This window comes from Vanacampus margaritifer, chromosome 2 (assembly GCF_051991255.1).
Source record: "Vanacampus margaritifer isolate UIUO_Vmar chromosome 2, RoL_Vmar_1.0, whole genome shotgun sequence".
Classification (NCBI taxonomy): domain Eukaryota; kingdom Metazoa; phylum Chordata; class Actinopteri; order Syngnathiformes; family Syngnathidae; genus Vanacampus; species Vanacampus margaritifer.
Window position 1 is genome coordinate 16,304,834 of NC_135433.1, and position 18,533 is coordinate 16,323,366.

Consider the following 18,533-nt stretch of genomic DNA (forward strand, 5'->3'; position numbering starts at 1 on the left):
TCTTCTTTCAAATGTACACCATCTCAAACTACACAAATATACTGGCCTCTAGTGGTTACTAGTGATATTGCACCATATATAACAAAGCGTTAGACCAAAATAGAGTTGTTAACTACAAAAACAAATTTGTGAAATAGTGGGACCACAAACCTGAAACCCGTGATGGAGTGGGATTTACTGTACTTGCTGATTTTCACTATTAAAATCGCAGGTGTTCACTTGTAGAAGCTAACTTTGCATGCCAAACATCCCAATTCAAATACCGTTACACCCCCATTGTGCATTATTTTTCAAAACACACTAGTTTTTGCTGGGCTGTTGATCCTCGTTGAGAAAAAGAGAGAAAGAAAAAAAGCTCGCAAAGTGCTCACCTGTTGTGAACGCTCCTGATAGAATCATAGCAAGCAGGAATTCAAGATCAAAAGTGAGTGTCTGACATTTTGTCTTCACGCTGCGTGGAGTTGAGGTGTGCGCTGTATGATATTCATCATCATTATCTGTGTGTGCGTGTGTGTGTGTGTGAACATTTCGGGATTTCACAGAGTTGTGGGGCCCACGGTCCATGTGGGGCCATTTTGCTGGGCCCCACAAGTATAGACCTCTTTTTGAGGGTCAAGACTTGTTTTTTAAGTTTAGGTTTGAATTGGGTTATGATTAATGTTAGGGTAAGGAATAGAGGTAGGCAATTATTTTTTATGGTTGGGGATAGGGGGAGGGGCTAGGAAATGCATTATGTCAATGAGATGGCCCACAAAGATAGTAAAACAAACGTGTGTGTGTGTGTGTGTTTACACTCTCCTGACATTTTGGCTTTGACAGTCTTTGTACGAAAACTAAAACAAGTGCGTATACGTTGGCAACATCAACAAGCATCTAGTGGGCTGTTTTTGGCAACGTGCGCCGTAGAAGTGCACCGCATCATGCTGAGAAGCCTCTCGTGTGGCTTACATCTGAAATATGAGGAACAGCTCTCCGTGAGTTGCAGTGCAATTTTTCAGCCGCGATAAAAGCGTCGCTGGCGGTGGCGTCTGCAGATGGAGAGAAAAATATACGCATCTGTTCTGAGTAGCCAGAGGCAGCAGGTCACAAACACAAGTCAGCTGCAGAGGAAAGAGAGAGAGAATGGGGGGGATTGCCGTTGTTGTTGTGATTTGAAGCTAATTTAAGGTTGTCTGCGTCAGCCTTTCCAAGAGCTTCTTATAGGAAATGGATGTGATGAGCGAGAGACGCAAAAGAATCCCGGCAAGTGAGCTTTTAAACACAAGATGTGTAAGTGTGTCACAAATGTCTCAGCATGCATGAGGCGCTCCACTGAGTGACTGAGGTGCTTTTTCCTCTCACTTTTTTAAATTTAGCTGCTCCTAGTATTTTTTCATGTGGTAAATTCTTGTGAAAAAAAAAAGAGACAGGGAATCCAAAACGGCTTACGCGTTTTATTTTAATCTCCCTTCCGAGAGTGGTATGATTCTGTCTTGTCAGACCGAAGCTCTGGGTTCTATTTATGTACTACAAAGGCACAAATGAGTCTCACAGTCCTGTCCCATCACTCACCTGACCTCCATGTCTCCATTCGGCCCACTTTTTCCTCTCCAGTCAGTCACTCATTTTTATAGCAGTTGTTGCACCGTAGCCTATACACTGATTGGATGCAGTGAAGGTGTTTTCCACCAGATGGCGCTGATCTTACATTTGATCTTACATTCACCTTGTCATACTTGTATTTACGTTTTACCGTGACCACGTGCATAACTCAAAACACTTGCATCTTAAATCATTTTTTTTACATTTAAATGTACGTGAACATCAATAATCCATTCCACCTTCCCTAAAAAACAAAACATCTTAAATATCATGCCACACACAAACAGTAAATACATTTTAAACAAAATTAAAAACAGGCTAGCAGTGATACTGCATGGCTGTCCCAGATCATCAGTGCAACAGTTGTTCTATGCAGAGAATAAAGAATATACCTAAATGAAAGTGGCACACTAACAGCGCTGCATCACGAGAACTGAGCTGCAGGCTTGGTGCCTTGCTCTAGGGCAGTGGTGGCCAAATTCGGTCCTCGAGAGCCCCTATCCAGCCTGTTTTCCATGTTTCTCTCCACTAACATACCTGATTCATGCTCAAGATTGTCATCAGGCTTCTGCAAAGCTTGCTGGTGAGCTGATCATTAGATTCAGCTGCGCTGAAAGAGGGAGATATGGAAAACAGGCTGGATAGTGGCTCTTGAGGACTGAACTTTGCCAGCCCCGCTCCAAGGTAGCTTGACAGACAGACTAGCGACTGTTTGAAAAAAAAAATGTTTTCCTGCTTTGAGACATGAATCTGTAAGCTTTTAACAGATGAACTAGTGCCTTGCCAAAGTTGTCAGAAGTGGGGTTTGAATTTGAACCCACGCCTCCAGAGGAGACTGTGACCTGAACACAGCGCCTTAGACCGCTCGGCCATTCTGACATTGGTATGCAGTAGTTTGATGTTTATAGGATATCAAAACATCAAAAGTAATGAGCCAAATACACCCGTCGTTGATGTCCATCATCACGAACATGGAACTAAAAAAACTGAAAATGTCAGAATCAGAAATGAAATGAGCCCGATGAGCGAGTCATTCTTGATTGGCAGCACCTGGTCTGATGGAAGTCATCCAATCAGATGGCCCCGGGGAGTCAGGGTAAATGGCGCTTTTATTGTGTTGAATGTTACTCGGCGCCGCGGGCGTCGAGTGGGAGCCGTCAGTGTGTCTGACGTAAGCCCGGCGGCCGTCCACTCCATTGTGTTCGTGCAAGCACACCAAAAATATAGCCAGACTCTTGACCAATTGTCAATTATTAACTAAACAAGCTGGGGAAAAATTGTCAAGGTTAGTCGACCGGCGTCTACACGCACATTTTTCTTTAAAGACGTTTTAAAAGAGACATAGGCCCCATCCAGACGGAAGTAAAGCTTCGTTCCTCAAACAAATCTCGTACACACAGAAGCATTTCAAGACTTGGGTTTGTCCAGAAGAAGACGCTGAGGACGTTTAACGGCTGTAATGTATATGCCAAGTCTGGAGTGGCGCTGTTGCGCAGCCACAGGGAGTTAACGGAAAGCGTAGAAGAAGAATCAGCGAAGAAGATGGACACTTTTTTTTCCAACTTTATTGCAATCTACAGAACAAACATGGCTTTGCATGTATCAAAACAACATGAAAAAGCCGAACAGAGGAGAAGTGACAATGGAGGGCGATTCAAGTACAACACCGCTTGTTGAACGTGGGAATAAAGAAGCAAAAATATTTTGCTGCAAAAGTAGAAGCAAGCTAAGGAGGCTGCGCAAAACGCCTAACACACGACTAGCCGCCATTGTTGTTGACAGACTGACGGTTCGCGCGCAGTCACGCGACCATTACGTCATCACTGGAGGAGTATCCTGCATATGGTGTCCAGACGGACGCGTACGGGGCGCGTTTTGAAATCTTTCCACTCTGGAGCCCAGTTTAAAAGTGATTCAAGCTCCGAAACCGCGCCATCGTGTGGATGAACGGTCTGAACTGTAAGAAACTTGTGAGGATACGTTGAAACTGGCTTTCGTGTAGACGGGGCGATATTGGGCCATTTTCACAATTTAAAACCCTTCCCATGTGTTTGTAATAATGAAATCACATGATGATATCACAGGCTTGCTGAAATCGCTCGGTTTAGAAGAGGCAGTTATGTCTCAATAAAATGCAGAGGACAGCTTTCGTTGCTGTCACAATTGGGGGCGGAGCCTCGGTCATTGTAACAGTAAAAAAAAATCAGAGACAACTTACAGTTAATGATCATTTTTACCCGTCGCAACAATTTAAAAAAACAATTGTATTTAGTCGTTGAGGCATCATTTCATCACTAAGCCTTACAATTTAACTCTCAATTTCCACATCTAGTGGACACTTTACTTTGCCAAACCCAAATACCCCGCGCCATGACTTCAATTAAGGTTGGTGGATGAGGCCACTACTTCAAGAGGGTTTCAGAAATCTGTTTGTGAAAGAGGAAACCTGTTATATGTGAGGGGGGGAATTCACTGCTGTACACTAGGGATGGCAGAAATGGAACATTGAAACGATCAAATCATTTGAAACGATTGTTTCACAAAAAGAATCGATCTTTTGGAAAGTTTGAAACATCTCCCCACAGTGACATCTGGTGGCCAAGTGTAAAATATTACAATCAAACAGTAGATTAGTGTTGCCAGCTCCCCAGTAAGGAAATTAACTATTGACTGTCTGTCATCACCCAATTTACACAATTTGCAATCGGGCTATAATTGTAATGGACACCATAAGAGAGAGAAATAATATCATGGGAAACAAAAACTGAATAAGCCCCAAAGCTTTCAAGAGGATGTTGACATTTTATCATGTAGGGCGATGAATCAGCAGGGCAATTTTTAAGACAAGATTTAAGACATTTTAATATAGTGCAATGGTCGGATTTTATTCAATTTTAAAAAAGGCACTTGCTGAAACAATGTGACGTTTGGAGGCGTAATGGAACACGAAAGGTAACTGTCATGTGACAACCTGATTCTGAGACAGATTTAGGAACGCGATTCGAATCACAAGTCCGCCTGGGTTTCGGTACGTACCAAAACGCAGTTTCGATTTTGCCATCACTAGCTGTGGTGATGAAAGAACAATGAAGAGCTGGCCAACCTTTTTCCATCTTTTTTTATTTTTATTTTTATCACCAACTCAGAGGCCACGGTCATCCTCGGCTATTACAGACTAGTGATGGGTCGTTCGCGAACTTTGAAGTGAACGATGGCTCCCTCCCTCAAGAGCCTCCCACCGTCATTTTCTCTCTCTCTCTCCGTCTCTCTCTCTCTGTCTGTCTTTCTCTCTCTTCCTATGTCGCTCTCTCTTTTTCACGTGTCTGAAGCCAGGTTTGGCTGCGCTGCTCAGAGAGGGAGTGACAGGAAGAGAAAGGGGAGGGCATGCAGTGACTGTACTCCACGTTGAGCACAGAGAGAGGAGGAGGAGAAAACAAACAGAGAAGAAGTATTTAGTTTTTCTGAATGCCAATTTGAAATAAAATAAGGTATTTTATCCTGGACCTGGTGAGTAGCTTATAATGTTTGTTTTGTTTGCTGCTACAGTTGTACTTAAATTACTACACACTGTTTGTTTGATTGGATTGTTATTTTGATTGTTGTTTTTATTTTGTTGCTTGTTTATTGTTTGAAGCCTTTTTAACTTTCAATAAAAGAAACAAAAAACATTTTCTTTGCTTGATAATTGTTGCTATTTGCACTCAGTAGAATGCAATACTTATTTCACCAAGTCATTTATCAAAATGTATGCTAAATTTGTAATAAATATTTAAAAGAAAAGTTAAAAGAGCCGTTTGAGAGCCAAAAAGAGCCGGCTCTTTTCACTGAGCCGATCCAAATGAACCGGATCACCCAAAAGAGCCGAAAATCCCATCACTATTACGAGGAATGGGAAATGTTTTTGAAGCTCGATAAGACTTTGTCAATAGCAAAGAATTTGCAACTTACCTTACACAAACTTATTAATTGTGACTAAATCGTGAATCTCACCGCTTTCTGCGTTATTTTTTTCATTTATTATTTTATTTTAAACGTGGCATGGTACTTACATAGCAGTGGCAGTGGCAGTTTTCTGTGAGCTGATTGTCATCATTGCTACTTGTTATACAGTAATACATTTTGACTTAAGTAAATGTAATGAGATTACTTCACTGAAATAAGTAATGGCTAATGTAAAAAAAGAAAAGAAAGAAATATTAGAATTGCCCGTAACGTTCAAACATGTTACCGTCATCACTGGTGACATCATAATTTGTCACAATTCATAATGGGTTGCTTACAGACACATTTTCAGAATTAGGCAGCTAAACTTGTTTAATTTCACACTCGATAGCTCGAAACTCAACTATTTGTATACAAAACATTAAGAAGTCAAACTTGTCCCCTATAACTTGTAAATGTTGCAGAGGGGACGCAGAAAGGAAGCATGTGACATGATTATGAGCAGTGAGATGTGATCACTGTGGGGAAAATACGACGCTGCTCACACTACACAATGTGCCGTAATTTACTGCAGTCCTTTTGTAGCCAAGAGGCACCCTGAGAAAAGGACACAGACAGTCAATTTTATAGGCGGTGCACAGTGCAGAAAAACACCTTGCTATGCCTCCATAGAAAAGCTCATCAATCATAACCCTTTTCGCATCAAACAACTACACTGCTAAGGTAATAGACGGATTCATCAACACGATAGAAGCGCCGCAAAACAAATTTCTGAATTATGTTTGTTTTTTGTTCAAGGTACAAAATGGTTGATTTATTCTTACATATTGGAATTGGGTCAAGGAATGTATGAGTTTGCTGCTGTTTTTCCTCATTTGTTTTTAAATATGTATTGACCACACTGCTGTGAAAGTAAACAAACCACAAATACTGTTATGTTTTAATGCAGCCAGTTTCTCACACTGATTCTATTTTAATGGCATGTACAATAGTTGCTGTTTACCAACTTGTTAGCAATCACATTATGATAAATAAAACAAAGCCACTAGGAACTACTGTGTGCAGCGCCAAACTAAGGTAACTAAAATACAGTGGTGATTTCTTTTCATGCTTTAATTCAATGGACTTTGTGCAGCTCCTTCTGGTGTGCACACCTTGGCCACCAGGGTGCAGTATAATCCATTCATGCATATAATACACATGATGAAATACGAAGAAGGACGTCATAACTAAAGTGCAGTAATATTAGTTCCCCCCCCCCGTAGCACTTAAATATTAGGATCCGACCAATTAATTAGCCAATATTAGCTCTTCTCCGAAAATGTGCAAAAATTTGCAGATTTTTTTTGCAACATGAACAGATTACAGCATAAGACAAAGACGAAGATAATGACATGCTCGAACAAACTCCCCAGAAAATCGATATATGTATATTTTTTTGTGAAGTTAAACAAATGCTATAGAATTAATTGTTATAAAGCAGTCAAATGTATTGCCTGTAGTTCAAATTTTTGCATTGAGGGACTAAAAAACATGTCATTTATATATATATATATATATATATATATATATATATATATATATATATATATATACATATATATTTTTTTATTTTTTTTTATTAGACCAATTAATCGGTTATCGAATTTTTATTTTGCCAAATATCAGAATTGACATTGGCTTAAAAAAATCAGTCGGCCCCAAATAAATACATGCCTGGCTGTGATTATTGTCTTATGTTTGTGTTTCTGCACCCTTTCTGTCCTAATAACAGTTGTTTAATGGTTTATTACTACCACTCGTTTCATTAGCCCATGTGTGACGTTTCCCATTGTGTTAGCATTAAGCTGCCAAACAATGCTAAGTGGTCTGTACGTACATTTTTTCTGGCAAGAAAAAAAAAAATCGTACCACTGTTTTAGAAAAAGCCCTCAATATCACGCAATGTTTATCAAGCCATTTTGTGTTTGTTACATCATTTAGTCTACAAAGTAACACCTGCGACAACACATACAAGCTGTTAATTAACCACGACTGGTTATTTTTTCATTTTCAACACGATGTATGGCCTGTTGATGCCACCTCCCTCCTCACATCGTGTCCTCCAAGTCTCCATTAGCACAGCCGATGCTAGCGAGAGTTGCGTGTGACTTGTAATACCCGCTTCCCACACACATCTGTCACTGGCATGTGCCTGGCATGGCATGGCATGGCACCCACATGTGTGTGTCACACATGTGCAAATGTGTTTCACAGCGGTTTAATGGGTGTGTCTCGCTCCATTCAATTTCATACCGGTCAGTGTTGTAGCCGCAACAATGAAGATGGGCAAGAGTGGCTTTATCACTTCAATTTCCTCAAACAATCAACAAAATTCTTAGTTGATTTTTCAGTGGCCTTTTCACTGTCCTGTTCCTAATCATGTCTCCCCCGATCGTGTTTCCTGTCTTTCGCATGTTGGCCCTCTGATATGTTTTCGTTGGCAATTCCACTACTTTGATTGATAGCCACGAGCTGAACTCGTCTGACAACAGATGTGCCGAGGGCATGTCTTTGCTTGTGTGGGTGTGTACGAGGAGTAGCTCGTTAGCGTAGCCTCTTGGCTGTGTCTGGCATGAGAATAATTAACGAGTCTTGAGGACTGGTCTGCAGGGAGCGCATACACAGCGTGTCAGGAGCAGCCATGTAGTTCTTGTAGTCCTCACCGAATTAAAACAGCTTCTAATTAACTAACATCAAGAACTACGTTGTTTTTTTTGGTGTGTGTGTAAACGATTACACAATTGTTAAGAAACCCGAGGCTTCCCGTCGTAGTGGAACAAATTGTGTTTAGAAATTACTTAATGATAATTATAATCTTATTAAAGAGATTGTTTTGGGGTCTTACGTGCGTAAATTGACATTTATATACTCCTTTCATTGCATTTTGATTAAAATAAGCAGGATTCACAAATGGAGTCTCAATTGGAAATACATTATGCAAATGAGTTTGTCTTTTCACTCCAAAGTGGTTTCTATCAATTTGATTGCTCTGCCTCTTTTTTTTTTTTTTTTCAATCGAGCGTTTCATAAGCTTCATCATGCACCTGCTCTTTTATTTTGGAACATCATGAGCGTATGTTCTGGTGGGTTATTTAAAGTCAAGTCAAAACTTTTCTTTGCAATAATGTATTGTATGTGCCCCGGGTATAGTGTAAATTTGATATTTGGATTAATATTCTTGAAATAAGAATTAGGAAGATTCATTCAACCGTCTCTGCACCCAGAAATTGTGAGATTATTCTGCCCTCTGCTGTCGACCGAAATTGACATTAAAGTGCCCATTGCAAATGTCACATGACCAAACCAAACAACAGGTGAGCCGTGACGTTTGTCAGAGGTTAATTTTTTTCAAACTTTCTTGGGGGGGGGGTTGATACTGAGTCATATTGGTGGAAGGAGTGAACATTTAGTCACAGTCTATCAAGAAGTGCCATGAATCTATTTATGTGGTTTTATGGTGTTTATTTAACTTGTAATGTAGTTTCAAATACATATCTGGCTCTGCCGAAATACCCTTTCATACTGTATGCATGACAGTTTCATTTCCAGATTTGCATACATTAGGAGGGTTTATCATCAGCCTTGCTGGAGGTCTGCGCCCTCCGATCGCTCTTGGTGCTTCCATATGAGGAACAGCTCACAGGAACACGGCGTCACGCTGCGTTCGCGCTGGTAAAGAGACCCTTCATCTGGAGCCTTACCTTGCCCCCACAACCGGCAAATTCTTCTTAATAAGCTCATGAATATGCATACAATCTGCTTCTATATATCCACCCGTTTCTCTTCACTTATCCATTGCAGTTAGTTAAATGAAATGTATCAACATGTATTTGAATAGCTTGCAAACGCACTGCTGTTTATTACATGGGGCCCGTGGGATGCATAACTCCCCGTTCGACTCAAGCAATTAACCACGTGAGCTCAAATGTTGACTCCCCCTGTCAGCCAGGCAAGGTGGCGCAGCAGGAAATATAGGTGGAGCTGCGCAAGAGGCTGATGAAGACAGAAGGCTGCTTCTGATTGGTCATGAAAAGGGGAAGTCAACCCAAAAAGATACATTTTTTTCTTTTTTGCACTCACTCACTCACACAAACCCGCACACATACAAACATGGTCTCTCAGGCGGGCAAGTGAACCCACGCCAACCTATATCGTAGGCAAGTGACGGTACCCAAAAAGATTCTTAACAACAATACCCTCTGCGCAGCCCCACCAGTCTAATATGGAGGACCAAAACTGCCAAAATTGAAAATAAATAAATGACTAAATAAATAAATGAAACGGATCTAAAAAATATTATTCATAATTGAATACAAAAAACAAATATAAATGGAAATCAAAACAACAATATATACAGTATATATACCGTATACATACTGTATATGTACATGTATGTATTTATTTATTTTCTTTAATTCCATTTATATTTATTTTTTATTCATTAAAATTTTTTGTTATATTTTTTAGATCTCTTTTTATTTTCATTTTATTAATTTATCAATTTATTAATTAATTAATGTATTTCTTTTTTAATTTTGACAGTTTGGGTCCTCCATAGTTTAGATACTGCATTCTGGTTAATATTGTATTGGAGGAATGTGAATTAAGCAGCAAAATCCACCCGTTTATGTCCACTTCAGAGGGCGGCCATTTTGCCTTGTAGCCTACTGTCTGTTCCTATCGACTGAAAATGATATCACAGTTAGCAAATGGCCGCCCCTGAGATGGATAGAAACTATAAAAACTCTTATTTAGAATCAGTTCATACTTAATAAAAGAAGCTGAAGTGGGCCTATTTCAAGTACAAGTTACACCACTGCATGTCTACAGTTAAGTAGCATTGTTAGCTAATCTGATGTAAAGTAAAAGTAATGGGACACCTGATTGGTCATTCCATCTGCAGCTTCGAAAATAGTTGGATAGATGGTGTGTGTGATCAATGAATTGATGAAGAAGCATCCATTTGTGAATGCGTGCCGTTTTCCAAAGCAGACAAGCCCGCGAGACGCTGCTGTCAAACGCTCGCACGCTCCAATCGTCTTGAGTGCTGTTGGTGGACGAGCAGATGCTTTGCGGCGCCGTTGCCCAGGGAGACGCGATGTTAGGATGTGGAGAGGCTGGTGGGTGGTGAGGATGGAAAGCAGCCTCTTATTAAAGTTCTCCTTTGCCGATAAATGATCAAGGGGACGTTTTTTCGTTTTGTTTTTTACCCGGACGCTCCGAAGCCTTCGCGTGGTCTTGGCTTTTTAAGTTACTGCTTGACCTCATCCTGATGCTTTCCTGTCGGTGGGTGGCCGCCATCTTCGCTTCGCTTTTAGCCGCTCCCAGCTTTCACAGCTAATGGAGAAGGAAATGTAAAGTGCACACGCTTGGCCGCTAGCAATGGCCCTGTTTTTTTCTTTTCTTTTTCTTCAACTTTCTGAGTGGACACCAGAAGCGCAAACAAGAAGCATTTTTGGTGAAGTCAGTTAGTTTTTGTTTGTAGCCTCCCTCATAATTATACCACTGCAAAGCAGTATGAGCCTCCCAAAGACAATGTTATACCTTGCCTACTGGAAGATTCACCTTTTCACAGATTTTTTTTTTAATATGTATTTTTTTTAAATATATATTTTAAATCTTGTTTTACTTAGAGGTGGGGTCTAATGCCTATTTTTCATGGAAAAACATATTTATTTAGGCAGAGTTCATAGCTGCCCGAATGGAACGCTATAGAGGCTGGCCAGTTATTGTATTTGATACGAATTGGTAAATTTCCACCCTGTATTACATATATAGCACATAAAAATACAATAATACACATATGAAGGATTGGACAGCGGTGGTATGTACCTGGGGATAATATGATCAAATCATTGATTAATTATTTAACTTGTTTTTTCTAATTTTAAAATTGACAATGACAGAATACCCAGGAAAATTGTTTGTTTTTTTATCCCCATTTATTTATCGAGTTTTATCTCTAGTTGTTTTGACACATCATTCATTATTATCCATTTTAAAACTACAACATATATGAATCAGTAACCCTGTCTACATTTGTCTGAATAACAGCGACAGATTAGCTTGATAGATAGATTGAAAGTGTTAATCTTTTATTGGGGAACAGCAACCATTTAAATAGACCCACGTTGACAAGAGACATATTGCGTCTTTCCATGCATGGCCTCCCAGTTATTTGCACAGAATACCAAATGCCAATAGCTCAAGGCTGAGGCTGAATTTTCCGCTGCTCCATTTTTAAAACCCGATACTTGTTCCTCACCTGCCTCTGCTGATTTCAAGCCCCCACCTTGGTCTTAGTTAAATATTCCGCGGCGTCACAGCTGGCGTCCCAAGAGAAGCTCACGATGTGCGCCCAGTAAATTAAAATTGGATGTATACGCGCTCATCTTGCTTTGCCTGACAGACAGTCTGTGCACTGCAGGATTATAGAAATACTATTAAACATGGTCAGACAAGATACTTCTTTACGTTACATACAATATGAGTGTGCAGTGGAGCACGGGAATGCATGCACATACTGGCCACAGCATTGTGTATACTTACACAATTTAATAGAAGGGGGGGGGGGGTCTATATTCCTGGTTTGCCTACATGTGAATTCCCCAATATGTTTAAAATTTAGGTTTTACGTGTACTGAACTCTCTCTCTTTCTCTCTCTCTCTCGCTCTCTCTCTCTCTCTCTCTATATATATATATATATATATATATGGATTACAGACGCTCCCCACCTTACGAACGAGTTACGTTCCGGACGATCGTTCGTAAGGTGAATTTGTTCGTAAGTTGCTTCAGTGCTATATTTTGTATTATAATTTATGTTTAAAGCCTATATAAGTATATTGAAGGTTTATATAAGTATGTTTAAGGCTTGTACAAGTAACCTGCATTGGTTTGTACTGAAAAAAACTTTTAATAAAATGGAGAGAATACGTACAGTACTGTACTGTACTACGTATGTTAGAGAGAGAGAGCGAAAGACACACACACAGTATGTACATGTACATAATAAGATAAATAAAATGAAGTTTAACTTACTTTTGGAAGATGTACTCGATGCTTAAGGAGATGATGGAGGAGGAGGAAGAGGAGGATTTTATATCATGAGAGATTCTTCGTCGTCGCTGGAATCGGCTTCAAAAGTTATTTCCTGCTTCATGGGGACCGGCGTTTTCTTCCTCCTCCTCCTCGCCACGTTGTTCAGCCTCCAATGAGCTCTCACAGCGGCAATCGTCGGTATTAGCGGCGGAAAGAAGCACTACGCGCAATACAAAATCTAACTTACAGCATTTCTTTCCGAACTTTTTTCGACATACTGTACGCGCAGAAATGTTCGTATGTACCGTTGTTCGTAACTCGAATGTTCGTAAGTAGGGGAGCGTCTGTACTTGGGGTGGAGAATGGGACAAAACAAAAAAACCTGTTTAACCATCATAACATTTTCATTTTCTTCATGTGACCAAAAACATTTGAGATATAACATCCATGATAAGTTATCAATAAAGCACTTATCACGGACAAACATTAAATGGCAAATAATATTTTAATTGACAGAAAATTATTCAATCAAATTTCCTACTGTGGTAATATGACCTCATTTAAGCAATAAAATACTACTAGGAGCAACAATAAAATAACAAATCTTCAAAGTTGAGGCTGAATTCATTTTTTGAGAAGTCAAACTTCCAAAACATTTAAAGGGTTCAAACCTTGGACGATGGGCTTACCTGCGATTGCAATTGACTTTCCACTGATATTTTAACAGTTCCTGAAAAATTAAGGTTAATATCGTTTTCGTAAGGTACTGGTTGCCACGGACATTTGAAAGATGCAAGGACCAAAACTTTAAAGCCGTTGAGGCTCCATTGTGCAGCACATATTCCACTTCACAATACTACAGTAATGTAACCTGACGTGGTTAAACGACTTGCATAATTAACACGTGTGACATATTTATAAACTTAATACCCCTCCCATTGCTTGCTGTCAATATCTGGATCACTATAAGCAGTGCAGTCAGTTGGCTTCTTAGCATTCTGAGACCGCCTGTCTCTACCTCTCACTCCATCCGATCCGCTTTGATGTATGAAATCGATGAAAGCCGTCGAGCCGCTAGAGTTCCAGCAGGAGTAGAAGAAGACGCTTCTTCTTCTTCTTGACAAGATGGAATCCAGTTCACTGAATGGGCCCACCTCTGAGTCTCTTGGCTCTGCATACGTGATCATATTCTGTGTGTAAATATCCAGTGAAGGCGCTGCGAACTGGTGACTCAAAAAAATGTAAAAGTAGTTGAGAGTAACTTTACAATGCATACACTCTCAGGCCATAACATTAGGTATGCCTGTGTGATCCAATGTAGTTTCCCCTTCCTTTATATGACTAAAATATGAATCTGCTAATATTAACTCATTCACTGCCATTGACGGCTATAGACGTCAAAAATTCATTTGAACTATTAGTTTAACATTTTTCCCCACTTTTGTTAACAAGAGTATGAAAACCTAGAATTGTTTTTAATGTATTAGAACAGATATAAAATTTGTGATTAATTGTGAGTTAACTAGTGAAGTCATGCGATTAATTACTATTAAAGATTGTAATATAATCTTTTCTTAAAAATATATATTAAAAAAATAATTATTTTTGTTTTTTATTTTTAATATTATTTTTAAGAAAAAAATAATTCGCATGACTTCACTAGTTAACTCATGATTAATCACAACATTTATATTTGTTCTAAATGTACAAAAAAACTAATTTCTAGGTTTTCATACTCTTGTAAACAGAAGAGGAAAAAAATGTCAAACTAATAGAAATAGTTCAAATGAATTTTTGACGTCTATAGCCGTCAATGGCAGTGAATGAGTTCAGTGTTAGCATTCCAGCTATTCTGATTTGAAAAAGAATCTTTATCGATATGCCTCAGCATTTTCTCGACCCAGTTTGATATCGTGCTGTAAGTTGTGGCGTCTGTGACTCAGGCTGTAGAGAAGGTCGTTCAGCAACCAGAAGGTCGGCTGTTCGATCCCCGCTCTCCCCAAGTCATGTGTCGTTGTGTCCTTGGGCAAGACACTTCACACACATTGCCTCCAGTGCCACTCACACTGTTGTATGAATGGTGCGAATTTTTGGTGGGCAATAGAGTTCTGTTTATGTGCGTCATAAAATAAAATTACACATGGCAGCTGATGTCGTCTTCGCTTGTAAAACTGAACAATTGTGGCAAATAATGAGTTGTAAAAAAGCAGGACATTGAATTGTCCATGCTATGTAATTGTGTGGATTTTAAAACAACCTGCAAGCAGACGCCTTTAATGATTATATTTCTTATCATTTACAAATCCTTCAGCACTCTCCGCCATGTTGAAAGTTGAAAAGTACTCTCAGCTCGGAAACCCAGGTGTTAAAATAGATTCCCAGTTCTACAGTGGAAAATATGACATTTGCATGCAATTTTCAACACGACATGTGGTATTTACCATCATTTTGATACCACATGAAAGCAGCATTTACTCAGGTTGCTCGCTTGCGACATGTTAACGTTTGATCCATTGTTAGTAAAAATAACAATATAAAATCATCATCTATTCGATCTAAATGTTTCTGTGCTTGTGTTGATCTTGCTATATGTTAGCATTTAGCATTTAATTAGAAATGGCACATGACTACAGGGCACATTGCCAAATATTCACTGATGTGTCCTGTTTTCTGTACTCGTGCAGCTATTTAGCTAAAGATTTGAGTAAAATGCTTCCTGTGTGTTTAAATGCGCATAGCATGTTAGCATTCAATGAGCTCTCATTAGAAAGCTCTTGCTGTATTGTCAAGGCTACCACTCTTTTGCTCCCTACAGTTCTGCCGCCAATGTTCTTTTCTCAGGCTTCGCTTTGTCCGCAGGCTTATGTGAAGATATATAGAGGTGCCAATGACGGCAGCATGAAACATGAATTCACCTTTTTTATTCTTCGCTACCTCAAACCACACAGCCTTTAAAGACGACAGCATTTTGTCTGCTCTATGCAAAGTTTTCCGGGCTTCTTTCCAGACCTCTCACATTTGTGCACCAAACCTAATGTCTTGCATTCAGGCGTTATGTGTTGAGAGGCCGGCACAAGCATCATTTTACTGCCATTTTTTTTTTTCAAGTCAAGGTGCAACGGTTTCATTTTTGCAGAGCGTCGTGATGGGGCTCTTGAGTCGGGGCACTTGTTAGCCGACACCCGACGAACTAATGAAGTGCAAAGTGGATATCTGCTCGATGCTAACGCTATCAGCCTGCCAGTCCGCTTCACCTCTGTTTATCATCACTTCATCGTGTAATGGACGTCAGGGCGCGATAAATAGACTGGCTAAGTGGGGCAATCGCAGTCCTTCACTGCTTGTATTTCAACATTTGTCCACAGGAGAGCATTGCACAGTAAGTGTGATTACAATGAAATAATTGCCAAGCCCTGCAATGAATAGCAAAAAAACATGTCAAACTTAATGCTTAACTCATTCACTGCCATTGACGGCTATAAACGTCAAAAATTCATTTGAACTATTTCAATTAGTTTACCCCCCCCCCCCCCCACACACACACACACACACTCACAAACTTTTGTTAACAAGAGTATGAAAACCTAGAATTTTTTTTGTATTGTTCATTTAGAACAGATATAACATTTGTGATTAATCGTGAGTTAGCTATTGAAGTCAAGCGATTAATTAATATTAAAAAATGTTAATCACCTGACGCGATTTAAAAAAACAAAAGAAAAAATTGTAAAAAATTAGGGGCATCAGGCAATTAAAATTTGGAATCGTAATTAATCGCATGACTTCAATAGTTAACTCACGATTAATCACAAATGTTATATCTGTTCTAAATGTACAATATAAAATTCTATGTTTTCATACACTAGTTGACAAAGGTGGGGAAAAAAATTAAACTAATACAAATAGTTCAAATGAATTTTTGACGTCTATAGCCGTCATTGGCAGTGAATGAGTTAATGTGGAAATCAAGTCCCAAATTTTCTTTACAATATGCTGCATGTGCCCCACTAGTCCAAACACTGTTTTCCGATTAAAATTGTGTTTGTGGAATCTGAGTTAAATGGCATAATCCACCCATTTTTATCCATCGTGGCGGCCATTTTGCCATTTGCTGTGGACTGAAAATGACATCATAGTTGCGCAGGGCTCAGGTAACGACCAATCACGGCTGATCTGTTTTCTGAAGCTGATGCCAGAAAGCACCACTTTTTGGTCAATGACCATCGTTGTGTTGTGCATTGGTGGCGTTCTGCGCTCTTTCGCATTAGCAGCCTGAACGCAGCTTCAGCTCCGAAGAGACTCTCTTAGCGAGGCATACTACCCTCCACTCAATTATTCCTCCACTTTTTTTTAAACGCATTCTGTCCAACCTTTTCTTTTATTTGACAACTAACCTTCTGTGTATTGATTGAGTGTTCTGTTTCCTGTTGAATACAACTTAGATGTGCTATTAGGTGTTTTCATGAATGCATTCATCGTCAACTGTGTTGTTGTGTGCGTATGTGAATACATGATTTATGCATGCACTAATTGTAACCGTTGGGAAAGTACTATTAGGTATAATAGTGCTTTATGCTGTTGCTTGTGTGTTTGTTTGCACATGTTTGTGCACAAACACGTGAATTAACCCTTGGCATGTTTCTCTTGCAGCACATGCCAGCAGGGCCTGTTATCCCAAACAAGGTAACTCACACAGCAAACCTTCCATCCACCTTTTTGTTTTCTTCCAAGCATTCCCCCCCATACCCCCCACTCATTTGTTGGTTTTGGGCTATGCCGTGTGTCAAGTGAAGATTGATTAAAGCAGTTATTCCACTGTGACAGTGTTGTGCCATTGTTAGTGTTCATCATCAATTGAATAGGAATTTTATGATCTATTCACTAAAAGTACATGGCACATGTTTGCTTGTCTAGCTATGCTAGCTAGCCAAGGTGAATATAGTTTACGAAACTTTATAAACCATTTTTGTTAACAAAATTGAATAAAAACAGCAATGCTTTTAAAAAAATTAAAACAAACTGAATGTACATGTTTTGTTTATAAAACTAACTACAATTATCGATAATTATAGCAAAAATTAATATCATACATGAGCGTTCGGGGTTTGTTTTAAATGCATTTATTTGTGTACTTAAATGTTTTTGTTATCTTTCACTCAACAAACACGCCATATACCAGAGGTGGGCATCGAGGGCCGAAGTCCTGCAGGTTTTGCATGTTGCCCTTCTCCAACACAGCTGATATATGATCAGCTCATCAGCAAGCTCTGCATAAGCCTGATAACGATCCTGTTGATTGGAATCAGCTTGTGTTGGAAGTGAGAAACCTCCAAAACCTGCAGGACTCCGGCCCTCGAGGACCGAGATTGCCCACGTCTGCCATATACAGTATTTAAATTCTAAAACTAACACTAAAACAAATAAAAACTAATCTAAAATGAAACCTTTTCAAAAAAATAAGAACTAATACAAAACTACTCTAAAAAGTCATTAAAATGAACTGAATTTAAAAAGCAACCTTTAAAATGAAATAAAAACGAACTATAATGACAATTCCAAAGCTCTTGATGTGATATGACAGGCAGAACATTTAAATGTCCGTTCACTAGTTTTGTGTAGCCATCATTATTGCAGTATATACGGTAGGGATGTCCTGATCACACTTTTTTGGACCCGAGTCTGAGTCACCTCATTTGGAGATCGGCCGATTCTGAGTCCCGATCCGATATGTCGGCATTTTATTAAGAAGGGGGTAAAAAGTGTTTTTTTTTTTTTTTAAACAAAACTACCCCAACACATTTTATATGATGAGTGGAACAGTGGTTAAACTAAGTAAAACATTTCAACCCCCAATAACAAATCTAATAAAAAGTTATTAAAAAAAATAACCTCATACATTTATCCAAGTCGTGACCGGGAGACAACG

General features: G+C 39.3%; 1 protein-coding gene and 1 non-coding gene across 17 annotated transcripts in view; one reads left to right on the forward strand and one right to left on the reverse strand.

Annotated features, from left to right (window-relative positions):
• srcin1a (SRC kinase signaling inhibitor 1a) overlaps window positions 1–18,533 on the forward strand; it is a 118,839-nt gene that overhangs the window by 48,778 nt on the left and 51,528 nt on the right. For 15 of the 16 annotated variants that reach the window (XM_077556639.1, XM_077556634.1, XM_077556636.1 and 12 more), the window contains exon 2: window positions 17,258–17,290. The exons of the other annotated variant lie outside the window; for it this stretch is intronic. In XM_077556639.1, the coding sequence (XP_077412765.1) occupies window positions 17,258–17,290 (33 nt within the window). The remainder of the gene's footprint in view (window positions 1–17,257; window positions 17,291–18,533) is intronic. 16 annotated transcript variants of the gene reach the window in all.
• trnal-cag (transfer RNA leucine (anticodon CAG)) lies at window positions 2,372–2,460 on the reverse strand. Its single transcript has one exon. It is a non-coding gene; the product is annotated as a tRNA-Leu (tRNA).